The sequence below is a fragment of the Copadichromis virginalis genome, linkage group LG22, assembly GCF_057382275.1.
Source record: "Copadichromis virginalis isolate Kocher_CV1m ecotype Utaka linkage group LG22, C_Virginalis_male_GT1.1, whole genome shotgun sequence".
NCBI lineage: Eukaryota > Metazoa > Chordata > Actinopteri > Cichliformes > Cichlidae > Copadichromis > Copadichromis virginalis.
This window is the reverse complement of record NC_140638.1, coordinates 30,409,223-30,436,773: the sequence shown is the minus strand read 5'-3', so window position 1 is coordinate 30,436,773 and position 27,551 is coordinate 30,409,223. Positions and strand designations below refer to the sequence as shown.

Here is a 27,551-nt window from a genome sequence, read left to right as displayed (position 1 = left end):
TTCAATTGTAATCTTTATTTATTGTCCATTTACATTTTCTTAATCTTGCAAATCCTTCAATAAAGCAGTTATCAAAGTGCTGTTGAATCTGTTCAAGCTGAAACCGAATGTCACCCTGAAGCCCAGAGTTCCCTGATTAGCTTGTCGTGCTGAAACTTTATCTGCTCACAAGTCAGCAGTTGTTTTAGTTTGCCAAGAGACACATCTGTTTAATTACTGTATGTGTGTTGCCTGTGAGGTTAAACCTGCGGGTTGCTTGTCACTTTTCTGAACCCCGTGGTACTCAGAAGACTGATTGAGCGTAATGATGCGTCTCTAATTATACACTGGTTACAAGTAGAGTCATGTGAAGTAGACTGGCATTTTCTAAAGGTCACTGCAGGGATTTTGTCTATAATAGAAACATTTATATTTTTCTATCAAACATTAGCAAGATTCTCTAACTACAATTTAGAAATGGATTTATGATGGTGAAACTTTACACCATTAAACAAAGTCACCTGGGTATACAAGACAGAGAATTCAACCCAAGATTGACGGCTTATGTCTACCTATAACGTGTGTGCTCTAGTTGGAATATTAGCAAAAGATCTAGCTTTCAAAAATCTCTTAGGTTAGCAAACCTGTAAAAATATGACACTTGCTCCACTGGTTAAATATGAAGGTAAAACGCAGGTTCATTCAGTTAAGTCAGTGTTTTGTTAGACTAAGACCTCCTTAGGATCACATATTTGTGGGAACATTAGCATGCTAGCACAGTAAACTTTAGCATGCTACATATCAGCTTAAACGGATCAAAATTCCATTTAGCTATGCCATGAACTGTGAAAGCCTTAACAAGCTTAGGTTTTAACATGTAATTGCCAAGTTTTACTTTGGTTTTCTGTCGTTTATGGGATTGCATAAAACGTCATGGAAGCCATACAACATAACTGGCTGTAAGTTATACATTCATTGAAACTAAAGGCAACTTCTAGAGCATACAGCCATAGTTTGCAACTAGAAATGTAAATAACGTGGTTTCTTCGCTACAGTAATATATTTATAACACTGTGTGGTCACTATTGGTTAAGTTGCATACCACATACATTACTTGTGACCTGTCTGATTGCAAGCAGGGGAAACTTGTTGCATATCTCATCCATCTCTCTTTTCCATTGTTCTTTTCTCTCTCCAAAAAAAAAGTTTTAAAAAAAAAAGACACAAATCTTTAAGAAAAAAAAGAAAAGAAATCAATCAATATAGCATGCTAATTACGTACCATTTGAACCGCTCTGAGCTGCGAAGCATCATGCAAAGCCAAAGCTCCCACGAGTTTCTCGTATCACTCCACATTACAGTAGTTCAAATATTGTTATAGTTAAAATACTTCCAAATACAAAGGAGTGGAGGGTATTTTGGATAAAAACACATCACAGTGTCTAAGATCCTGTCAGGTGCCACGTGGGGTTAAAACAGTTAGAAACATATTTCACTGAAGTATAAAACAAACCGTCTGTGCCCTCCTGCCTGTGTTCACCCAAGAGAACTATAATTCCACTCCTAAGGCACCAAATGGCTTTCTATATTTGATTTGGATTTTGGAACACAAGAACAGATGGCATTGAATGCTTCAGTAATATACAACACATTTTGTACAGCTGCATCCTAATCTTTTTACATTTGTGTGTAATCAAACTATAAAATGTTTGACAAAACTTTAAATTATTACTTTCATGCTATAGTACATCACCATAATGGTTAACAATATAATATCTCTGCATTGTGCTCACAGTTCATTTATTAACATTCAGTGCACTGTTACATATATATATATAAACAATTCAGTTGTTCACTCCTTGTCTTCGCTATGAAGACAAGGAGTAGTAAGAGAAATACTTAGTCAAGAACCAAAGCATGATTTAATGAAACACTTGTTTTTGGACACCTTGGTTATTGGGTCATCTCAGGTTCCAGACCTCTTGTTGACCTTTATCCAGATTTCTTATCTGACTCCTAAAGTAGTAGCACTAAGCCGAGGCAGTAGATACTGTGGTCAAGCAAACATGTACTTCCATACAGTTAAAAAATAGAAAAAGTTCATCATCTGAATTTTACTTTAACAACTTTTTGTTTTGTCCTAAGATAATATCCCCTCCCTCTACCAGGTCACCAACATCCAAAGTCCTTTTGTCTACTTCCCTGCGCTGGTGTTGTGCTTGGAGTTATGTTTCTGTGCAATGCCATAGGGAACATGTGCAGCGATGGTACCCATCTCTGCCGCTCCCTCTATGTGAAACATTTGATCATCGAAGTAGATGTGTGGCCTTATCTTCTCAAGCATAGGGCCCTTTGGTGCTCCTGCAAGGAACAAGGCCTCATCGATCTCCAGCCCCCAGGCCCGAAGTGTCTTGAGAGCCCGAATCCCAGAACTTGCTGCACTACGAGCTGTGACCAGGTAGGTGCGGATAGGGCAGTCCAGACGCTGGCCTTTAGCGTAAAACTTTTTCTGGAGCTTCCCCAGTGCCTCTAGGAAGCCCTTCAGGGGACCCTGCCAAAGAGGAAAAGCTAGTGAGGACCTGCTATCTGTTTTCTTGTATATATGTTAAGATTTGACTCATCTTTGACTTGTCACGCATCAGCTTTATGTGTATGTAACACATACAAACCCTGATTGAGCTAGCACCATTTTATTGTAATGTAGCACAGCGTGAGGTATGCACTGCTAATTTCCGAAATTGCTGGTTGTCAAGGAGAATGACATGTCAACTGACAGTCTTTAGAAACAATTTATTATTTCATTTAATTTTGCATAATATATTCATAGAATAATCAGTTACTGAAATGGATTTCATGTGGAGACCATATGCACGCTCATCATTGAGGCTGCTTGGAAAAGATAATATTAGGAAGAATATAATGTTTTTAAGGATTGCTACACTCTTTGGAGTCATCTCAGTCTGGGATATTGTGTGTGTAATCTGCAGTTAATTTTTCTTTTCTTTTTCTTTGAAATTTAGCCTCAGGTATTAACCTTCTAAGCTCCAAGCTAATTGCTAATCTTATTTTAAAGAAAGGCAAAACTGAATTTTCAAGGAAGAAAATGTGAAATATTTTTTGTTGTGTCACCTGAAATTTTTTTTCTTTCTTCTCTGATTGCCTTGAAAGAACAATTTAACAAAAACAAACAACCCTATTCTGATAGGGTTATGGGTTGTGACCAATGACCTCGGAGGGTTAGGGTGCAGGATGTACTTTATGTTGTCACCAACACCACGGATCCTGTTAAGAGAAACGTATTAACAAAACACCCTGCCTGTCTTCTTGTTAAAAGGAAGTTTTTCTTTCCCTCTGTCACTAAAGTGCTAGTTTAAACTGTTGTTGATGTTTTCTCTCTGTTATTGTAGGGTCTTTACAATAGAAAGCACCTTGAGGTCACTGTTGTTGTGATTTGGTGCGCTATAAATAAAACTGAATAGAATAAAAATCAATGCAAAGAAATTCAATTAAAGAATACCAACATGGTCCAGTAGCCTGTCCTCATTTTCCTTCTCATGTTCGAAGAATTTGTCCAGCCCATGGGCCTTGAAGATGCGTTCTGACTCATCTGAGAAGAGGACAGCATCGCCATCAAATGCCACTCTTAGCTGGGACTCGGATACCTCTGTCATCTTCTCCGGCATGAACATTGTGGCTGCTGCGATGCCTGAACACAAATGCATAAGACAATAAAGGGCTCAACTATCACTTAGCTAATTACAGCTAAAGAGAAGTTGTGTTTGTACACTTCATTTGTTTTTAACATTAGTACATTATGATTAATTCCTTCACTTCCTGCACTTAATTCTGAACTGCACTCTCTGCATTTCTTCTTTAGAGGGAGTCAGGAGTTGCGTTCCCTATCAGATATTTTGCCCTGCTTCCTTTACTTCATGTTTCAGTTCATGGCTAGTCCGTTTTCCTTTCATTGCAGCAGCTCAAACTGGTACTGAATAGTGTGTATGGTCCCCACAGGCTCATGGGGGATGTTGCTAATAATATGATGGATGGTGTCCTGGAGGATCTCCCCCAAGATCTGGATCAGAGCATCAAAGAGCTCCTGGACAATTTGAGGTAAACTGGGGGCCAGTCAAGGATATCAATTTCTTAATCTTTCAGGAACCTCCTGCATACTCTCACCACATGAGAGCAGGCATTGTCATTTGCACCTTGAGGAACCCAGGACCTAGTGTACCAGTGTAGGGCCTGACAAAGATCCAAGGGTTTCATCCTAATATTAATGGCAGCCAGTCTGCAATTACCTAGCCAGTATACCTGCCATGGATATCTCTCTGCAGACCATCACTGAAAGACCAACGATGTTACAGACAGTATAACGTTTTCCACAGTTTTTCCAGACTCTTTAATGTCTGTCACATGTGCTCAGGGTGAACTTGTTCTCTCTCTGTGAAAAGCACAGGGTGCCAGCGGTAAACCTGCTAATTCTGCTATTCTACAGCAAATGCCCACTGGGCTCCGCGGTGCCAGGCAATGAGCACAGGATCCACTGGCTATCAGGGCACCCTCATAAAGTCTGTTTCTGATTGTTTGGTCAGAGACATTCAAACCAGTGTCCTGCTGGAGGTCATTTTGTAGCTCTGGCAGTGCTCATCCAGTTCCTTCTTGCACACAGAAGCAAATAACAGTCTTGCTGGTGGGTTAAGGGCCCTAAAGTAACTGTCTGTCTCCAGGAATCTTCCCCATGCTCTTGACACTGTGCTGGGAGACACAGCAAGGCATCTTAATTTAGTTGGTGCTACACTCGGATTAAAAAAAGTGTTCCTTTAATTTTTCTAAACAGTGTTTTTGCATATTGAGTGGTTGAGAATCAAGTAAACAGAGACATCACTTGTTTAGATAAAATCAGCTTTTAAACGTCACTTCAGTTCACAAATAAATCTTTTGATTTTCTAAGGTGCAAAAAAGCATCTTTCACTTCATTCAGTGCTCTCTTTCATTTCCTGCCAGAAACAGAACAAATCAGGAAGGTTTTAACTGTCACCTTCATAGCCGCAGTCCTTAAAAACATGCTCTAACACTCAGAGGAAGTATTAACAAATGGATTTACAGCTAATTAAGAGCTTTCAAGTAAAATGTCAGAACCACTTCCTTTGCTTCACTGCTTATGTGCTCTGTGTTTTTGAGGAGCTGCCTCCCACAGAGGTGCGGCATTACTGGCACGAAGCTTGTAAATGACATGAAGAAAGTCCCTGGAGATGCCTTGACAGCTACAGATGGTTGACAGTTAAAGGAAACCCTTGATCCCTTTAGGTTGTATTGTTCTGTGGCCTTCCCAGTCATCAACGTGGCATGCCCTAAGTAGCATGTGTGTGCACATGAAGAGGGTAACGTTTGCAACAAATGACCAATCACAAGCATGCACAGGTCTCCTGGGAAGCAGAGCGGATATTTTACAAACAAAACGAAAATTATAACGTGAGGTTAAACACAATACAGCTGAAAGCTCTACACCTTGTGAAAACCTGCTGTATTAATATGTGAATGTGACTGTAGTGCAAAGTGCTTCAAGAGGTCAGAAAGACTGCAAAAGTGGTGCATAAACGCAGTCCATTTACAGACAGCCCATAATTAAGTCTCAGATAAAATTCATGAATTCTTTCAGCTGTAACCCAGCAGGGTTAAAACTATGTGAGAGCAAACAAAGAGCAAAGATAAAAACAGAATTCAAACCAGTAAGTGGGTTTATCTGCAAATTTTATATAAGGTCATAAAGTGCATGGCTTAGACCGTCCTGTGTTGGGATTACATTTCTATGTTAAGGCTGATAGAAAAATAAAACTGATTTGCTACTTGAGGCCAACGGGGAAAAACAAGCTATGAGTAATGTTGCTCCTGAGCTATTATATTTCCTCTCAGTGCTTGTCGGGAAAGAAAAACGTCTCACTATCTTCCAGAAATGGTGATGCGATTTTCTGGCAAACTGATTGGTCAGTAGTAGGGATGGGTATCGTTTAGGTTTTATCCGATACCGGTGCCAAATCGGTACTTTTGAAACGGTGCCGGTGCTCAAACGGTGCTCAAACCGGTGCTTAAAGAATGGAGAACACAAAATTGGTCCAAAAACCTCTCATGTTCAGCTGTTTTTTGTAAAAATATAACAATGTTAGCCTTTTCTGCAGCTATGGGGCATATATGGTATCACTCTTGGCTGGAAGCAGTGCTTAAACAATGGAAAAAACACAAACTTTGTCCTAAACCTCTCATGTTTAACTGTTTTCCACTTTTTCTTTAGTCATTTTAGCCTTTTTAGCCAGGGTGAAGGGAGTATCTGCCATCAAACAAGAGGACAGCCGCATGTAGCTATGATGATGTTTGCTAGTTCACCTTACATGCATTAATGTAATAACGTGGTTAGCCTACTCAACGTAAATCACACAAGAACAACATTAAGCTACTCACGCAGAGAAGAACGGCTGCTGCTGCCATCAAATACGGCGCATTTCTCGGCTTTTAAAAAAAACGCTATGCGTCGCCAGGTGTTTCATGAGATTCGAGGTGTTACCTCCTTTGACAGTATCACAGTATCAGCTTAAAGCACTTGTTGCAGGCTGCTGAGTTTGCATATTTTGCTATGAAGTAAAGCCAGACTTTTGACCGCTTCGCCTTGGACATTTTTAATCTGTAGCTCTGCTCTAACAGAACGTACGTACCTGGCCCCGCCTACTATCCTCGGAAACGTAAAATGATTGGCTAGAATCTAAAGTGTATCACAGCTCAGGGAAAAAAAGCACCGAAATAAAGCACCGAAATGTGCGCTGCTTTTCGGTCTGGTTACTACCGTTTATGTCAGAACCGGTGCCATCATGGCACCGGACACCGGTACCCATCCCTAGTCAGTAGGCACTCATTTTGCACTTGTGGATTTCTTACGTGCTCCAGAGCAGGTTTACTGTGCGACAGAACTTAAACCATAGCCACTTGAAGCTTTACACAGCCAGTTAATTTTCCTTAAATTTGTCTCAAGTTATACACCCAGTGACACAGATTGTGTCACAAAAACCTCCTCTGTGTTGGCTGCAGTAATAATGCAGCATGAAATTCGCTGCACAGAAGGGATTTAAATCGTTGGATGTGGTTGTCACCTCAAGTCCCACAAATTTTCCATCGTTGCATTTTAATGGATCTTATTTCTTTGGCAGAAAATGACCAGTGACTTCAAATTGTGACACAAATTAGCCAAAGCTACAACAAATAGGATGTTGGTAACCCCTCACGGTGCCATGGCACCATGGAAACCATCAAATAGAGTGCAAAGACTAAAGTCACAGCAGCACTGCAGAAGATGTCATTGCTACTTCTTATGCAAATACACACACATTACACAATGTACACTCCTAGCACAGTGTGTGTGTGTGTGTGTGTGTGTGTGTGTGTGTGTGTGTGTGTGTGCAGGCTGCTTTGTAGTTTTTCTATGTATGACATGGCATATATTTGGGGATTTATGATTTAGGGATTAGATCAGTTTTTTATTGCTATGAATTTCAAATCATACTTGAACCTGTATATTTCAAAACATTTCTATCTGTGTCTGAAAAAAAGGAAAGACTTTCAAAAACTAGTTTTTGTTATCCAGCTTGGAAAAGGTCAAGTGTGCTGAAACTACATGTAAATAAAATGCATGCAAATAGGCCAAAACAACTAGTGCGGTTACATGACGCGTGCTTTGAAAAGAATTCAAGATCAAGCTTCCTCAGAAGGACGATTTAATTAAATGTGAGGCACGAAAGCTTCCTGAAGGCATTCCTTCGGACACATTTCCCTGATCAAAATAAAGCTGAAGTAACGGAGTGTGTGAGGGCCGTGTATGACTTGATGCTACTGGTTTGCCTTTAATTTGTATGCTAAACTGCTTCTGTGAGACTTTCTAAATGTCTAAAACATATAACTGGATTACTCCATTTAAATTACTCCGATCTCTAGGAGGACACCAGGATACTAGCATGCATAAATATATTTTTTTATTGTGGCAATGCACCCCATATTTGGAGGCAAATACGAGCACGATCACTGCCATCTACTGTTCTCAGATCTGAATTCTTTTGTCTTCCACTATAGTCGGATGGTAATTATATGAACATAAACCAAATGCTGTACTAATGTAATCCTCTCTGGTGATTAGTGGTTATTCAGTAACCCATCCTCAGGAGATTCCTCAATTTTCTATTCCTGTTTTAGTTGTTCCTAGTTTTTCTGGTAAACCAATCATCCCACGCTCTACAACTGGAAAATTAGGTTAATGCTGAGGTGACAAAATCTGCAGTTAATCTAAGGACTACAAGAGGCCCCGTTCCAAAAGCCATTTAATCCCCAATAAATCCCATCTTAAAATGCAAAAATAAAAAAGCATGTTGATAGTCCTGTGTATTGGTCTCTGGTCCAATCACTGTTTATTAGACCTCATTTTACTTTAATTCGAGTTTAATTTTTGTGCTGTTTGCACTTTTTAATGGAATTTAGAATATTAATTCCAATATGATCTGCTGTGTGGTCCAGCAAGACGTTTGTGCTTTAATATTTGCAAGAGAATTTTCTAGTCTTTTCTTTATCCATCACTTACTACCAGTTAGCAGCCATCTTTGTGTGTTGCACTCGTACATTTTATGGTTTATGTTTAGGTGGTTGGTTAGGCCCTTTGCCCCTCCTGGAGCAAAGGTCAACTGTTTACTAACACTTCCACCATTTATGGATGCCGCTTGCTCACCAAGCTGACAAGCTTTAGCTGTCAAGCTGGTTCTCCGTTTCATGCAAAACTTCTGACACACACACACACAAACAGAGACACAAAAAAATGGCGGGGGAAAAAAGCTAGCATTAACGCTTCAAAATGAGCAATCCAAAACTAATAAAGTACGACACAATGGCCATCTTTTATATACAGTCAATGAAAGACAGCAGGTTTAGAACTGTGCAAAATACAGAGTTACGAGGTAACGATATACTTCAATAACACTGTGTAAACTCTTTTTTTAAAAATGCTAATAAACAGATATTTATTAGCTTGTAAAAGTCCTGTGCTACAGCTTTCAATCATTATTATATAAGAGTCACATAATGCAAAAAAAAAAATCTGGTGTGAAACGTAGAAAAAGCTGTAAACTTTAGTAACTTCTAAGTATTTTTCAGCTTTGTGGCAGGACTGGCCTTACCTTCAGTCAGCGCCTCCCTAACCTTGTTGGCATCAGCAGACAAGTAGAGGTTGGTTTGCCAGGCCTTCAGGTAGCCAATAGGACTGCTCCCCCCCGTCATACAAAACCTCTCAATGAACAAGTCTGTGGATGAGAGGAACAAATAGCAACAAGGTTTTTAATTTCAGTACATCATCTGGTGTTAAATGTCAGCATTCAGTCCATCATCAGCATTACAGATCCATTACAGTGTTGATAAATGCATCTATTTGCATGTTAGCATACCAGCAAACACCGCATGACTTCAAAGAGTCGCTTATATAATCTATATTTGCACTAGAAGCTGGGGCTCTGACTGTCAGGGAGTTCACGAAAGGGTCACTTCGGGGGCCGTGGACGGCAAAAAGGAGCGAAGATGTTCTAAAGACATGGTGAGAGGATAAACTTACAAGTACTTAAAACATGGAGAGGGTCCAGAGAGGGGGTTAATAGAAGGGCGGGAAGACGGAGGCTGTGCAGATGAGAGGAGGAAGCGAAAAGACTTGGTGGGAAAGTGTCTGTTTACATTTTGGCTTGGGAGGCCTTTTAATTCGCTGCTGTGGACTGATCCACCGAGCAGTGGACAGTCGGTATGTGGAAAATGAGAAGAGACTGATATTAGGTAATTAGATCCACGAGTACAGATCTGCGGATTATATCTGTGTCCTTGGGTAAAATGAGCTGGTATTTATGAGGGAAAAGAGGATGGGGGGCTATTAGAAAGGGCACGGGAGTAAAATAGAGTAATATCTGGTGATGGATTGAGTTTGATTAGAGTTGAAGGTCATAATAGAATGAAAAGGTAGGCGACACCTAAGATATATGGAGATGATGTAAGAGGAGGAGGTTAGTGTGGACGGGAGATTTATAAAAAGAGAAATGTGAAGGTTATTCCAATTATTTAAAGCTGCAATCGCCGAGGCATGAATTTATCTTCATCCACAATAAAGGTCCACTGGCCTTTTTTAGCACAGGGCTTCCACAACGTTTGGGAACTTAAAAGAGGCAAATAAAATATCAGAGTACATTAAAACTTCTACTCCATGTAATTTGCTTCTATATGTTGTAAAATTGTCATTTTAGAGCCTAAACTGCAGCAGCTAATGACCTTCTGAGACTGTAACGCTGCAAAGCTAACTGTTATTCCAGTCTACGCTGTACTCACTGACCTTTAGTGTAAAAAGTCAGCTGCAAGTGAAAACACACATTTGATTTGCTCTAAAGCAGATGATATGGATACAGTAATTGGACAGCTTGAATATTAACTGAGTTTGTGTTATACTCTGATTAGAGAGTTTCCCTTACTTTTTTTTTCCAAGCAGGGTATAATCTAAATGCTTATATGTTGTAACCGCTCCAAAAATAACAAAAGATGGCTTAAAATGTTCTCGGTACATGCTGCAGCAGGGAAGACCCGAACTCTTTCGTAGCAAGCATTTTTAATTTCTCTTTGCTGTTTGGGCTGATTGGGACCTCATGAATGTAAAAACAAAGAATGATGTTTTTACCTGATTTTACTCTACAAGGGCTTGATATCCACATTTGAGGACATTCGTTTTAAATTTTGATAGAACAATGGCATTATAATGTCCCCGTAAGTGCATATCAGGCCCAAGTAGAGCAAAATTTAGTAATCTGGTCTAGACAACCCAAAATGTGATGTCCACATATATGGACGCCAGGTCCTAGGAGGTTAAAGCTGTGCTAAGTCTAAGGCAGCTGTGTCCATCACCAGGTCCGGGTGCCAGAAACGTCCTATGAAGACTTGGACTTTTAATTGTATTTTCACAAGTTTTTTACCTTTTCTTACTGATAAAGACCTCCCTCTTGGATATTCATACAGCAAAGTAATTAGGTATCAATTAAACAATTTGATGACAGAAAAGTCTCTGGGTTTTTTCTCTACAAAAATTTCTATTGGTGTTTTTTGACTATCTACATGGCCCACGATGCTAAATGAGTTTGCCATCCCTGGTCTAAGGCCTCAGTCACACAGACCTACAGATCAGTTGATAACACCTGGGCAACTTCTATTTTCTAGGTAAAAACATGTATCCCCCAATAGGTTGGCAAGTGGTTGCTGGAGGTTCCTCGCTCTCAGGTGAAAATTGGGCACAAAACAGGTGGCAGATCAAAAACATTTTTGGATTTGTTATAGATGCTAGTAGACTGATGCAACACTCTCAAACTACTCTCCAAGCAGTCGTTAAACTGTGAAAAGTGCAAAGCAACGGTGAACATTCTCCCTTTCTGGTTTGCTTGTAAACCTTTCTTTTTAAATAAATTTTGCTTGGAGACTGCCAGCAACCATCAGCAACCATCTGCCAACCTGAGGTTAAAGGATATCACCGATCCATCTCCGGGCCTGTGGAACTGAGACCTTACAAAAACACAAAACAACTGACGTCCATGTACATGAGCAAATAGATGCTCTTTCTTGAGTTTTCCATTTTTTCATGAGTCCAAGCTGATAAGAAATGTCTGTTTGTTTGTTTGTTTTTTAGCTGGATATAAAAAAAACTTTGATCAAGTTTTGCCTCAATGTATTATAGGCTCAGTAAGTTTATCCCACGTCATTCCAAAGAACTGGGAAAATATGTGGGAAAATATATACCCCACTGCGAATAATTTGCAGAGCCCACTGTCGACTATAATAATGTAATATTAATATAGGAGTAAATGCTGAGGCAAACCAGGCAGGTGCAGCTCTGTGCTGAATACAGAACATACGGACAAGCAGGCGGACAAAGCGAATATTCTTCAGGCTGAAACAAGCAAAGTTCGATATTTTTGTGCAGTTTGGTGGCTACATTTGTATGTATAAACCTTGCCTGTTGCTGTTCTGGTAATCAGTTCAAAATGTGAAGTTCACTTTTAAAGACACATGAAAGAAACAAAGGCAGATAAATGTAGTGTGACTCATAATCAGGCTCTAGGCAAAACGAGCTGGACTCCAGAAGGAACAGAGGAACTGTGTTGCTTTAAGCCCCCTGAGTAATCTCCTCTCAGTTACTCAAAGAACCAACTGTCCTCTGAAGATTTTCTTAATGGTTTATTTAGCTTTGTAGTCAGACCCTGGTGAGTTTGACCCCCTCCCCTTCCCCTACGCTGTACCGCACCTCATCCTGTGTTTCAGACTGGTGCAGGAGCGTGGGAGTCACTCGAGGGAAAATATGCTTGCCATTGACGTTCTTGTATCTTTTTCCCCTGTCTATTAAGAAAAATGTTTTCATCTAGCTTCTTTGCATGATTTATTTGCTTGTTCAAAACATCTGAAACATGGTAATAAAACAGGAAATCAACATGACTGAAAAGACACTGCAGAGCACCCAGAACAAGCTACAAGCTAAGGTAGAATTCTGCCCCTATAGAAGTCAGGTGTATGCCTGCACACGTCCATTATTCATAGGTGTATAGTGCAGGAATTTAATACTTGATTCTGCCTCGAAAAACAGTTTGGGTGCGCTGATAATCAAAAATAAACACGTCCAGTTCGCACATCCAGTTTCAAGCTAGAATAAATGATCCTCAATCTTTTTAACACGGCTTTGCTACTCAGAGAGACCCACTGCAGGAAAGATGCTCATGAAACACTTATCAATGTTATCAGAGAAGCCATGTTTCCTTTAAGTGTGCAGGAACGCTCAGAGGTCAAGCGACTGTTTGAATGCCTCACATAGAGCCACCAGAGAGGATCTAACATGGCGGCATCTGGAAGGCCGAGTGTTGCTTTGGTGGCTTCGCTCAGACTTGTTTTTGTTTCGGGCCTCTTGGATTATTCTTACATCCCAAAGGGAAATAAGCTTGAACCCACTCCCGTCATGAAGCCCCGAGGATCTGAAAACATTAGAGCAACTGAACAGGAAGTGGTCTGTGAGAGGGATGTCATCACGGGGTCTGAGAGTTTCCCTGGGAAGGATCCTGTCAGTCAGCTGTTCATACACTCCACTGTTTGTCTCTCAGCTGAGCCTGCGTCAGATTCTGGATGATGTATGGATGCTTTTGGGTGCTGGGTTTGGACGTTAGTGGGAAAGCGTGCACTTATTGGAAGCATTAAATTGAGAAAAAACCCCAGAAAAAAGCAGATGCATTTATAGACTATTTTTTTAAGTTATACAGGGATTACCTGCTTCACTTAGTAAAGTTGTGATTGATCAGCAGCAGCCCTAAACTTATATTTTGGAGGAAAACTAAGTATAATTATTTAGCTTTTTGTCACGTCAGTATTTTTTCTTTTTCTTTTTGTCCCTTGGTTGAACTAAAGATTCTAACTGACACACATCAAATGCTATTTATTTATTATTTTTCTTTTCTAAAAAACATCTTCCAGCGTACCTCTCATCATTGATAATAACTTCACCTCCCAGGAATGTTGTTAACCCTGATCATGCTCTAACATTTGCTTCTACCATCCACACCTTTTTACTTTCTCAAAGTACTCTATAAAACACACATGCACTGTCTTCTGTGCTTTTAGGTAAACGTTGCTCCATGTGTGCGCACTGCTGAGAAAAGACAGAGACAGCAACTACCATTCACACTCCGATGCAATGGAGTATGAATATGATCTTGCCCAATGATATCTGGCATGCAGACTAGGGGGAGCCAGGGATTGAACCACCAGCCTTCCGATCAGTAGATGATGCTCTACCTCCTGAGCTACTGCCACCCTGTATAAATGCCCTTGCTTATCTAACTGATTAAGAAATTTTAAGGACACATGGTTGTACATTATCCAGATTCCTTGACACACAATCCCCTCGAGGCCCTCAAATGTCAGAATGTAATCCCCTACAACCTTTCTGTCATGCCCACTTGAGGTCTTCAAAACGTGATGCAGCTTTGAAGGTAAATGTCAAAATACTCCAACATCCTCACTCCTTCTTTCCTAATTATAACTCAGTCTTAGGCCTCGGTAACAGCAGAGTAAAAATAGAGTTGCAATCTCTGTACAACTGGGACAAGCTGGTGGGTTAGCAGATGAACATTAAATGTTACTGTTCTTAAGAAAAATGTTCTTTAACTACTTGTCAGAAAGCAATGCTAAAAGCAAAGTAATGGTAAAGTGTCCTTTCAGCCTTAGCATCAATCTGGGGATTTGCTAGCTTTCGTTAGCATTGTTAGTGTGCAGATGTTTGCAAAGAGCCGAAGTTGTGTTAGCAGCATAATGTACTTGTTTCTGATGTGGACACAGTTCCCATTATTTTCCTCCTTCCTCATGCAAACTGAAAACGAAGAAAAATGGCCTGTTGTTTGACCTTTTTTTTTCTTTTCTGCAGATAACTGAAAAAGTCAAGGCATTACTGTGACTGTAATTACAGATTCTGATTGGTGCAGTAATGTGTTATATTACTCTGTTACTGAAAAATTTTATGTGATAACAGTAACATGTTGCTTTGGAACGTGTTACTGTTATTGCTAATGAGTCACACAAACATGGAGTTTGCGCGGAAACAAAAGTCAGTTTTGGTCCAAAATTCAAGGATTGCAGTTATTACCTATGATATGAAGAGAGGTGATTCCAATTCCTGTGTCAGCACTGTCATGGACATAAAGAAAAATGGCTGATAGCTACTTACTGCATACAGCAGATCTGAGCACATTATATTTTTTCTCCTGATTATAAACCAAATGAGGTCTTTAAAGACTCTAATTTCAAAGACATGATGTGGGGGGCGGTGGGCATAGTTCAGATTGGCAACATGGAGAGTGTGATAATAAGCTTGTCAAACTGATAGTGTCTGTGTGGGTGCTTGAAATTTCAGATATATAATTGACCTATCAATGGACTGTTATCCCATGACAGGAAGCTATTTAAACTGAGAACTCTGTCTGCTGCATAGCATCTTTCAATAGTGCCACGTAGGGCGAGTAATTCATTTTCAGTGGCGTACACTGACAGTTTTTAGGCTTACTGTGGTGGTTGATGGTGTTGATGAGCCGGATTCCAACGTGGGCATGGTTATATGTTACTAAAACGATGTCGAACAGTTCTTCACTTTGGGGGTACAGCTCTCGCAGACGAGCGTTAACCGCCTCCAGAGCCTGTCAAGACAGAGAAACAGTCAGCTGAGAAAAATCAAGACCAAAAAAGAATTTAAGAATTAAAAAATAACATCTGTGTGTGCTTGTGTGACTTTAACCTTGACAAAGGGGAAAGCAGGCCCAGGAGCAAAGGGTTCGTTCTCATGTTCAATTTGGTATCTCAGATATTCCTCCACACCTTGCTGCTCAAACACCTTTTGCTCCCGCTCAGTCCGGAACAGGACCCGAGAGGAAACAGCTACGGTCACTGCGTTCTCTGGCTTCGGCTGCAGAAAACCAAAGTCAAGGTGGACAATGGAAAGATAAAGATGAACAAAAAAAGAGAACACCACTGAACAGTAATGATAAGGTTAATGGGAAACACAGAGAGGAATGCGTGCCCGTTATTTAAAGAGTGCGTGCTGTTTTGGTCTATTATTGTTATCTTCACATCAGTGTGTTAAATGCTATCGATGTTAACTTCTTTGAATGCCATTACATTACAGGAGTCATTTCGAGTGATAGAGAATGAAGGCTATGTATATTCAGAAACTCAACTATGTAGTCTCACAAAAATTGTTTACAGGTACAGCATTAACTGTTTATGAATTAAAACCATTTTCAGAGGCTGAAAAGTAATCAGACAATTTCATGACTATTGAATTAGAGCTGGAAGTCTTCACTTCAATCACATTGTGACTGTTTGAGTTTATGGAACTGTCTCTTTATGTTTTTTAACCCTCCTGCCATCCTTTAAAAAACTCACACCCATCACCCTAGGGACCATTCTCAGCCACGCCATAAAAAGACCATATATCCATATTTTATTCCACTTTAAATTAGCCAACCTTGTAAAACTACTTCTCCCTGAAATATTCATGTAAAGTTTTAATTATATTTTCGTTGTTTTAACCCTTCAAATCCCAGTGTTATTACATGAGCGCCCTGTGTTATAAGCCCCAAAAACCAAAAAACAAAACTAAATATTTCCACAAAAAACCAGTTGAAGTAATATGTGATTGTCATTATAAGTAGGCCTTTAGATGGACCAAAGATTGGCACCAACATACATTTTGACCTGCCATTATTTTTTTTGCATTTTTTTTGCAATTTAAAAATTAAAACTTCAAGGCCCTGAGTCTTCATTGACATCCAAGAAAAGAAGAAAAAAATAAAATCATATGATGATAATTTGGGGTTGAAAAATAGCGTTTATAATGGAAGTCAATGGGCAGAAAATGGTCCCCAGGGTGATGGGTGTGGGGATTTCTGCTGCTCAGCCATTTTAGGCTGATTTAAGGAATTCACACTGGAATATTAACATTGACAGGTAAAAACTATCCTGTGGCAAGTTTGGTTATATTCCACTGAACACGGTGGAAATGGCAGCCATTTAACACATAGCAGTGGCACAAAAAGGTCCCAAGAAGGCAGGAAGGTTAAGAATATAGATGAAAGAATGTGCTATCTTGGGTGAATTTTAAAGCTGTTTGATATTATAATGTAATTTCATAGAATAGAGTATCTAGTTGGCAAAATCCCTTTATAATAGAAAAAGTACAAACTGCAGTTAAACTAAACATGGTGCACTCATAAAAGCAATTCTAAATTAAGAGTTACTAATAACAATATGCACATATGAAGTTAAACTTGCCAATGTAGCTTGCCATCACCAGTGTGTGAATGTGTGTGTGAATGGGTGGATGACTGGATATGTAAAGCGCTTTGGGGTCCTTAGGGACTAGTAAAGCGCTATATAAATACAGGCCATTTACCATTTACCATTTAAACTAATAATTTCAACATTTATAGAAAACAGTTTAACATTCAGATATAAAAAAGCAAGAAATTGGGCTTAAGAGCACTGAGTATATATAAAAGTGGATGTGTATAATCTCTCGTATTAAAACCTCAGACTTTGGCTGTCACCATCTTGAGCAAGAAGTGGAAATCTGAGAAATCCAATAGAGTGCATACCTACTGTAGTAGCTGTTACACAACTTCAAGGGACTGTCTTCTAAATAAGTGGGCAGGTCACATGTGAAACTTTGAAAATCTCAGCTTCGAGCCAAGCGACTGAAATGTGTACCAATGAGAACACAGGATACAGGTGATTCACATATGACATTGCAGTTAATGCATTAGGGTTAACTAGAGGCTACCAGAGCCTGGTATGTCCACCAATGACCAAACAGCTTTAATGCGAAGCCTGATGAGCAAATTACTTCCTGTGTGGCTGGAGCTTTAGAAAGCGTGTAGGTTTGAAATTCCCTTCTCTTTTCATACACAGAGAATATACAGTCCGTGATTACAGCTTGTTGTTAGCTTTCAATATCACCTCAGCCTCATGTGGCTGTAGTAATTATGAAAATATTGCAAAGATCAGATTTAGAATTGTGCAGAAGCAAGAGAAAAATACAAAACACAAAATAATAAAAATATAAAAGATATATTTACCATGGGACACAAAACAATATTAAGGAGAAGTGGTAAACACAGACCTCCTGCATTTTCATCTTACAAGTTCCATCCTGTGTTTACCCTCTAGAATTAAAAGAAACACAATTTGTCCCTGCACTGTCAACACAACGCAAGCCTGTCCTTGAGAACCTTTGTAGGGCCAAATAATCAAGCTCCAAATGGATTTTTAGGCATTTAATTTCGTAAATATATAAAAAATTCAAAATCCCCCCCCCCCCCCCCCCCCCGCTCCAAAAAACCCCTTACAACATTAATGACCAAACCAAAGACCAATATTTGTTTCTACTGTTTGTTATTTTTCCATATTTCTGTGACTCTGAGTGACATATGTTAATGTAACCATGGTGACAAAGGTCTAAATCATAAATCCTAAAGTGTTTTTTAGCCTCAAACACGTGAAAAAGTCTAACAAGAAAATTTCCCTGCTCATGAGCTCTGTGGATAAACAGGCTTTACATGCAGTGCAAAAAAGACAGTCAAACAGCGTCTTAGTAGAAGTTGAGGGAAAATGCACAAACGCACCAATTTAATTTGCTTTTGAACTAAAAAGTACGTTCTAGTACTGTTCTTAAATACAAATCCACTTGGCAAGCGGTCAGGGAAACCACATTTCTCCCTAGCAACCTATAGTTACTAGGATGTAACCTGACCCCTGACGAGTGTCTAAGCCTGTGTGAGTGGGGCTTCAGTCATCAGTTTCACAGGGACTACGAGTCCCCTCGCAACTAGCCAAGTATTACTGCTTTTACTTTTTATTTTTATTGGAAGTCACCAACTGGAGGGTAATGTTTGAGCCGCAGTAGAGTAAAAACCTTCATATGACTAGGAGAAAATAGACCAATGGCATTCAGAATTTGGAGGCTTGCAGATCATTGCTGCTTTTTAAACGTAGGCAGCAGTCTGAGCCAGTCTGCACTGATCAACACAAGTCATTTGCAATGTGTCTCCTTGCAACAGGGAGCTCGACTCAACAACTTAACTGGTTTCCAAGCTGTTGTATTCCAATCATAGTCCTATTTAATAACAGTTCCTATCAGTATCTCTATCATGCAGCAACTGTGTGACTACTTGTGGAGAGATTCCTGAAATTCTGTTGTATGAGCTTCTGGCTGGTCTGTGAATTTAACTAGTCAGTGTGAATTTCAGTTTAATGTGAATTTCTTGTATGTGGATGGCAATAGATTCCTAATTTTTTGCCAGCTTATCACAGTTAATCACCATATTATCACAAACAGTTTGCACATAACAGCCAGCTCGAGCCCATTTAAACGCAAACTGAGAGCAGAGTCACTACATTTATTGTTGTTTTATCAGCACCTTGATTTACCAAAGTCCCAGACCTAGTTCCTGTCCTCAAAGAAACCTCTTCAAAGGTAACAAGACTCCAAGTTCTTTGCACATGGTCATAAGAATTTAATTTGTGTGGAATCATACTGTTTTATATGAATGGCAAAAATGTCAAACCTTCAGAATACAATGTCAACACTCCCGTCCTGTTTCCTCATGCTTTTCAGATTCTATACATTTAAAAAGGAAAAACAACAATTTTATATTTCACTAAATAACAGAGAGGTCCATTTTAACGAGTCAGTGTATGTAGAGCTCTTTGGAGCTTTGTCTGTACATGTGTGTTTTGTTTCCATGGTCTCAGATGAACTGCTAGATGGCGCAGTGGTGTCATATTGTGTTCATGTTGCCCAATGTGTGTGTTTACACTCAGGCCTGTGTGTTTAGGGGTTGACGGGGGGGAGCTGCATTCCTCCTGGGTTAACTGGCAATAATTGCCCACAGTGGGCAGAGGAACTCGTGCCTGTGTAGTGGGAAGAGTGGGGTGAAGGGGCAAAGTGTTTCAACCAATGCAGAGAACACTAATGTGCATGTGAAAGTGTGAAAGTGTGTCATGTGACACTGGGTAAATGGAGTGTTGCTTATGGGTTTTTTTTTTTAAATTTACTGTTCTGATGCAGTATTGATTGAATCCGATGCTAATTATTTTACTGTATATTTACTGTTGTTTATACAGTGCTGTGATCTTCAGCTGTTTTCAGTGCGTCTAAAATTGTGCTTGTGAGTCAGTATGTTTCCACATGGATGAGTGAGGGGTTGGATTCTGTGTATTGAGATGTTTGCCTGTTCTCATCTCAGCCTTGACGCTTGTGTACTTGTAAATAGGCCACAAGCCGACATGTGCGCCGTGCCATTGTTCCTGCATTTAGCCTCTTTTCCATCACAACCCTGCTGCTTGCTGACCTGTTGCCTACTTACCTGTTAACACACACGTCACCTGGCTAGGCTTAATCCCACATGGGAGTCAGATTAAAGGATAGATTTGATGAAACACTATTTAATTTTGACAGTTTCTATATTTCTGTGTCCACTGAACTGAAAAACATGTTTTCCATGCATGCATATCATAGAAAAATATCATTGTTTTCTTCTTTTTGTTATTAGTCGTAATGCATTTCTGATCCACATATGTTTCACTATATGAAACATCAACACTGACTGCGAAGCACAATGAATGTGATAACAGATGAATTACACGACTCTAAACCTGACGCCATCTTGAAGGATTTACCTACGGCAGCGTATACAAACACAGGCATACGAGTTCACGAGTTCTGACAATTACAGCCTGTCTTAGCAAAACTAAGTAAAAAAGGAAGAGCAAGAGTGCAAGAGTGGAGTGACAGTTAAAATAAAACTGCATAAAAATAGACAAAATGTGGAGTGTTATTCTTGCTGACTTAATAAGAGAAGAAAAGTTTAAAAAAAATCTGCTTCATGTTTTAGTCAGAGTGAAATGTATCGTTAGGAAGCAGAAGGTCTGCATCAATTTGGCAAATGTCTTAAAAAACTAGTCATTAAGAAGAAAGTTGGCTCACAGTGAGGGAGAGGAGCTGAAATGGCATGTTACACACACTAAATAGACTGAGGGGCTAAATAAAGATTCTTTTGAACTGTGAATCATGCAACACTACTCTAGTAGAGTCCAAGAATATAAAAATGAAGCTGGAAATGAAGCAGAACTGTCCGCGTGTAATAGATCAATCCTGCGTAGTCTGCACTTCAAAAGTGCAGCTTTCAGCTTGAATCCAAGGGGTTTAACAAGAGGTTTGCATTAAATAATCCTTCAATGAAAATCTTTTGCACTCTATCTGAAGTGTGGAACCCATGGACATCACCAAATGCTGTGTTTCTTCCACTGAGATGCTCTGCCAGGCCTGAATACACCTTCGATAGCTCCATCTCTCTGGCAAAGTCTAACCTGGCCTTCGTCTTAATGTGTAACCAATGTTTTGCACCTTAGTGTAAACCCTTTGTATTTCCATTCATGAAAGTGTTTCTTGACTCTAAACTTTGTTTTTTCAGCCTAATAATGGGGTCCCTCACTTTGACCTTTTATTTAAAATTACATTGTAAAGCTATAAAATGCAAATTTAACACTTCTTTATTTATCATATGTGTGTGTGTGTGTGTGTGCGTGCGTGCGTGCGTGCGTGCGTGCGTGTGTGTGTGTGTGTGTGTGTGTATAAAACAAGGGAAAGATGGCCACAAAACTGCTTGTCAGTCAATTATCTAGGGGTTTTCAGCCTCTGAAAGTGAGGGTGAGGGACTATGTATAGAAATATTTTCTATTCTTACATAGATTTTGTTAAACTCCTTGAATCAAAGCTGAAAGTCTGCACATCAACTGCATATTGTTGGATTTAAAAATCTACGGTAGCAGTTTGCAGAGGTAATGCTGCAAAAGAAAATCATATCTTTGGCCAAATTATAGACTGTAATTTTACTCCTTAAATAGTATTGCCTATAATATATCTTTTTTTTATAATGTACATGTCTCTTTGTTTTGTTGGTTAGCGTTGGATGTAGCACAATCAGATTAGCAGTTGCCAGCTCAAGTTGTTGTCATCTCGAGAAGCTGTAAACACGAGAATCTTTCCCATCAGTACCTCTGATGTAACACGAATGCCCACTGGGAGATGGTGTTAATTAAAGGCCACAAAGAATAAATATTTAACAAACTACAATATTAGATCATTACTTCTTTTTTTCAAACAAATCCAGTTCCTAATAGTGAGCCACACATGATACTGTTGAAAAAGGCTGGATGTTTAGTTACTGGCGTAGTTACAAATGTCAGTAGGTTTGTGACTTGCTAAAACAAAGAAAAAGCTTCATATGCGCCATGAGAGTTGCTTCAGAGCCTGCAGGAGAGGATGTCATCTAAAAACTGCTATTATTTTTTCAAAGTCACCAAAACATTCAGTGTAGTGAAGGGTGAGTATGAGACTGTATATTCCTTCGGCAGCCAATACGGACGTGAAGAATGGATCGACATGACAGCACACGTGATGATGCGTTAGGTCAGCCCGTTGGTTAGTAGAGTGGGAGTATCCGTGATCATGCAAGCACATCAACAGCCATCACAGGAGGTTCAAACAGGGTGAAAGGTGTGGCACTGACTGGGACACCAACTTTCAACTGGGACATACTTACGAAGAACACGCCTCCCTCCACCTTCCGGGCTCGTCTCCCTGTCACCTTAGCAGAATGACAGTTTTTATTCATCACAAAGCTTTTTTTCAGCATCACAATATTTCCTTTAAATAATGTCCTGCTATGCCTGACGCATAATTCTACATATTTCTAAAAGCTATGGAGACAAACGAGAAATGTGATCAACGTGCACAAAATCTCAGACAGTTTTGCAGGTGTACCAGACTTTTGGTACACAGTCTACTCTATGAATAACGTGTCACACAGTCTGAGAGTGATCCCAGAGCAAGACTCCGGTGCTTTGCTGTGATTTGATACCAGTAGTGTTAACTGCCTGGCCTCTCTGAGCGGGCCTCCAAACCCAGTCATATGGCTCCTCTGCACTGGGGACTCAGAGTAACTATAATCACTTCCAACCCACTGATGTCTGTGATGGCAGAGGCAACTGTATAAATAAAGTTGATGGTGATAAAAAAAAAAAAAGAAGGAAAAAAAGGAAAATCCTCAGTGTGATTCTGAAGTGGTGCTCAGCTTCCCCCTTTATATTTTAATCCCGTTAGAGCTTCCCAGATCATGGATACCCCGACTGGTATCCATGAGTCATGTGGTATTTACATATTACAGCCTGAGAGACATCCCTTCTACCCACGGGGAGCAGGGGTGGGGAGAGAAAAAAGGTGAAAGAGGGTGAGAGGGGGAAGCGGTGGGAAAATAAAAGCAGTGAGAGTGTGAGCAGAGACTGGCAGGGTGAGGCGATCGGGGGGGTGCAGATATTTATAGATAAGGTAAAGGCCAGTGATGATGCAGTCTGTTCCAGCACCGGCAGATATGGTAACATGGCAGAGTGACCGGACACTGCCAGAAACAGCAATGCTAACACAGGGTTTATGAGGTTTGGTCTAAGAATCAGGCCAATATTATCACCCAACTGAAAATTATGCATCATGAAATAACGTGCACGGTATTTGGTTAGTGTTTGTGCATTTTTTATGCCACACTTTGGGTATGATAGTTGAAGGTTTGACAGTATAATTACTCATTTATGATTTATTTTGATCTTGTCTAAGATAAACGTGTAAAAGAGGCTTACAGGAAGTCACGGGAGACAGTGACACAGACCAGCCTGGCATCACTGAGTAGGGTATAAATAACACAGACGTCTTTTATGTGTCGTCACTTTGCATTTTTTGTAAGTTGTGAGTCATTTTACATCATTAACCTCACACAACCTCTCACCACAAGCCTAATTTTAGTCTTTTAACATAGGGGCAGGGGCGTAATTTCCAGACCCAACCAACATAACCCCCCCCCCCCAAATACAATTATGAATTATCTTGCATAAATAGGCTGCTGATTTTCTTTACTCATTTCAGTTATTACCAGCAAAATAGTTGCATGTTTACTCATCTGCGAATTTACCCAGATGTATTTATTTATTTATTTAGACAGAGATGAATGTGAGCACAAAGTTACGCTGATGCAGGGTGTCAAACATCTCTGGGACAAGATCTGACCAACCAAAATGTCCAATTTATCTCCATTAATAGCTTTGCACAGAGCAAACATTACAAAGGAGGGAATTTTATACTATTTTGTGCATGTTGCAAATCCGTAGGAATGGATTACATCCTTAGCATAAAGTCCAAACTGCTAATTTATTCAGTTTTACAGCCTCCTTGCTGACAGATGGCACCAAACTGTGGTTGTTAAGCCCAAGAAGTTGGACTGATTTACTGCAGTAGCGTTTCTTTATACTGAATGTGGAAAACCTATGATGTGTGGTTGAACCTGAACATAATTGCCAAAAACTATTTCATTGTCAGTTTGCTAGTTTGGATTGTTTTTGTTATTTTGATTTTTTTTAATGTGAGCATTTTCAGAATGTGCTTAAACGTCTTTACAGTAAAAGGAAACAGCAACAAAAAGTTTATTAAGCTGTATTTTTCTGGTAACTAGTAAGATAAAAATTGGACTGTGTGTTTCCCACAAACTAAAATGAGTTTGACCTTGCTTTATGATCTATAATATAGAAAAACTAAAGGTATAAAAAGTGTAGAAACTGTGTGATATTTACTTGCACAGTGATACATCTTTGTGTTCATACAATACTGGAGGATTTAAAAATTGTTTGCAGCATTGCTTTAGACCTTCCTGTATTTTAAATAATGACAACAAGTTAAGATAAAACCTGTTCACCACATTTAAACTGTTTTCAAATGGATTAGGGTTGAAAAAAAAAACCCTCATTACCTGCCTTTGGACGTGTTCTGTTTCAGCATAGATATAATGAAAAGGTCTATCAGTGCTATTTGGTTACACTTGTCAGACCATTTAAATTATTTAAAGAATTATTTAATATGACACGGTAACATGGCTAAAAGTGCACGACTAAAAAGAAGTAACACCTTCCAAATATGACCCTTTATTTGTCCTCCTATATATGTTCTGCTTAAAGTTCATTTCACTGTGTTTGATTACTTATCACACCACCTGATGGAAAACGAGATCATAACCAGATGGTGATTTCTTTTGTTCAATTAGAAAGTTCATTCATTGAAATAAACTCAGTGTAATCTATTCGGTGCAGTTCCTATGATAAATAATCACATACAGTTTTCTCTAATGCTGTTATGTAGGTATGTGCTCTTTCAGATGAATGCATTACACGGTAATACGATGCGGTAATATTTAGACAGATAGCTAAGCGCTATCATTGGGACACATGGGGATGCATGTTTACAGTCCGAAAATACACCGATGTGGCTGCGTTAATCTTCGAGCAGCACAGATTACTCGGCTTTTAGACACTTTTAGCTGAGTCCTTTCACGTTAGCTTGCATTTCCTGTGAATACATAACTCAGTCTTTAATGTTTTTCTTCTTGCCCTTATTCTTCTAATCGTACGAGCTTACTAAATGCTTTGTTAGTTACATTACAGTTATGCCCTCTCAGAGTCACTCGGATTAGTTTAGCAGCCTGGTCCGTGATTCCCTGGAAATGGTACAGTATGTTCTGTTCAATATCCTGCAACGCTATAAACAGAATCAAAACCTTTGCCAGGGAGTGTGATCTGATCCCTTTTAATTGTAAGCTGAGATCCAAGCTAAACATTTACAAACTGGAGTTTTCATCTCGACAGTTTAATATAAGTCCAGGCTGTGGACCTAGCGATCAAGTATAGCTGCAGTCTGGTCAAGCAAACTTTGTAATATATTCGAATTGTTCATTAAGAGATTAAAGCATGTGACTGCTGGCTTTCTGTGTGATTTCACTACAGTACATTTGTTTAAATCTATTATATAAAACATCCTCTTGACATCTACCAGGTCATCATCAGCCCATCTATGATTTGGGTGAAAGGTGCGGTTCATAAAATCTTTGTCTGTTAGGAATTCCCAAATGGAAACGCTTTGAGCAGAACAACTCTAATTATGTGTAGGAGATTTATTTTGATAGGTCGTATCTTCTAGTTTCTTAAAATGTGCCTATGTAGCATGTGGCAACTGCAACCCTAATGTTAGACAGGTCGACTGTGACCTTAGATTTATTTGGAAATACATCATTACAAGGCATCGTGTGTATTGCTGTCATTAAATCTTGTGTAAATGAGCCTGTGCACCCACGTCCAGTGAGTGATCATCATTATCAGCTTGCCTGCCCAGCTGCTAAACTCTGGCAGACACAGAAGATATTAGTTTTTTCTTCAATTCATTCATGACCGAGGCAAAGGATGAAATAGACTCTGAACTCATAGTCTGTGGACCCCAAAACACAGCCAGACTCACAGTTTTCCTGTCGCTCCTGATTCCCAGTCCCCCCCTTTTTATAAGGTGTGCTTAAAACCGCACGTGGGCAATGTCAACAGCTGACTCGAGAGAATAAGCTGGGCGTGGGGGGGGCAGCAACAGGGTGGAGAGAAGGAAGAGGAGTACAGAGGGTTGTTTGGTTCCATGTGATTGTCTCAACCGGCAAGGCCTTCGCGCTCTTGTGATCTGGAAAGATTACATAATAAAAGTGGGACACATGCAGTTCTGGGTGGAGAGTGAGACTTACTGGCTTTGGCTTGGCAGTGAGGCCCAGGTGGTCTTTGTCAAACTCTCTTTTCCCCTCCCATGATCCTGCGCTGTCGCCGTTGGACGAAGGGGCAACTTTGAGCTCGGCGACCTGTCCGCTCATCACCTGCACAGGCTCCAGACTCATTTTCACCATAGAGGATCCCTCTGTCTGCACTCCCAAAGCTATCCAGACTACTCTACCTTTGGTAAAGACACTGTCCTCCGCTCAGGCGAAAAAAACAAAGAAAAATGTTTAAAAAACACAAGCAAACACAGAATATGTCCCGCCTCAGTCTGTAGCATTTACGGAGACTCTTCTGTCACGTTCATTGGTGATTGGCTTACTAAAGTGGTTTGTTGGTGTTGCACCTGCCCTGAAAGTAGTCCGAGTGTGAAGAGCGAAAGTGTTGACTCTTCACTTGTCTGTATCCCTCGTTCCCCCCACCCCTTCAAGAGAATTACTGCTCCTTGCATCCACTTCCACACAACATGAAATACTCATTCACAACCGTGCTCCTCTGTGACAGCGTACATGCACACACGCGCTGTCACACATACAGTCTGTCCTCGGTAAGTATGTTGCGGGCTGTGCAGCAATCCATCTGCTGCTACCTCTCTGCCTGTCTCTATCCCCTTGCTCCCCTCTCCCTCCCTTTCCCCTTCCTCTCTGTCCCATTCAATCACTCTCTCGGCTCCCTGGTGTCATTCGTTCCCCTCCTGCCGACCAATCACAACCCCACTTCCTTATTCAGCGCGGCCCCTCCTCTACACCCCCCTCCCCGCCAACAACACCGTCCCTCGTGTGTTGACGATGCAGTTTGCCCCAGAGGCTCATGGGATGCTCAGGCACACGGTAAGTACACAGCAAAAAATAGCCTAAGTGATGAGCCATTTTATCCAGTGGCGAGCCAGCCTGCTTTTTTTTTTTTTTTTAACCACGTGACTTGATTGGTGAAGGCCAATCAGGTGAAAGACTGGACAAATCATTAGAGAAAAAAGTGGAATTATCATATTATAACACCAGCTAACTCTGTGTTTTTAGAAACATGTAAATAGATTTCGACTTTTTAAACAATAACTACTGGGGTATAGCGAGTATAAGAGGCAGTGAGGGAGGGGGTGTTAAGGGAATGGGGATAGATTAGCCTAAAGGTAGCACATAATGGATGTAACCTTCATTTAAACCAAGGTTGCACACTCAGTAAAATTCAGGCCCATTAGTGGCTGTACTCCTAATAACACAGCCCAGCATCGAGCTCAGTGCTGCTGTGGTTTGTTGCTGTAT

The 27,551-nt window shown here is 40.1% G+C and overlaps 1 protein-coding gene across 1 annotated transcript; it reads right to left on the bottom strand.

Moving 5' to 3' along the window:
• nt5c1aa (5'-nucleotidase, cytosolic IAa) lies at positions 1–26,919 on the bottom strand. The gene is made up of 7 exons (XM_085447069.1): positions 26,265–26,919; positions 22,212–22,256; positions 15,347–15,514; positions 15,119–15,248; positions 9,186–9,308; positions 3,501–3,685; positions 1–2,530 (listed from the first exon to the last, which is right to left on the bottom strand). Exons 1-7 carry the CDS (start codon positions 26,418–26,420, stop codon positions 2,174–2,176), a joined length of 1,164 nt encoding a protein of 387 aa, XP_085303195.1. The 5' UTR covers positions 26,421–26,919; the 3' UTR covers positions 1–2,173.
• Positions 26,920–27,551: the final 632 nt, after the last annotated feature.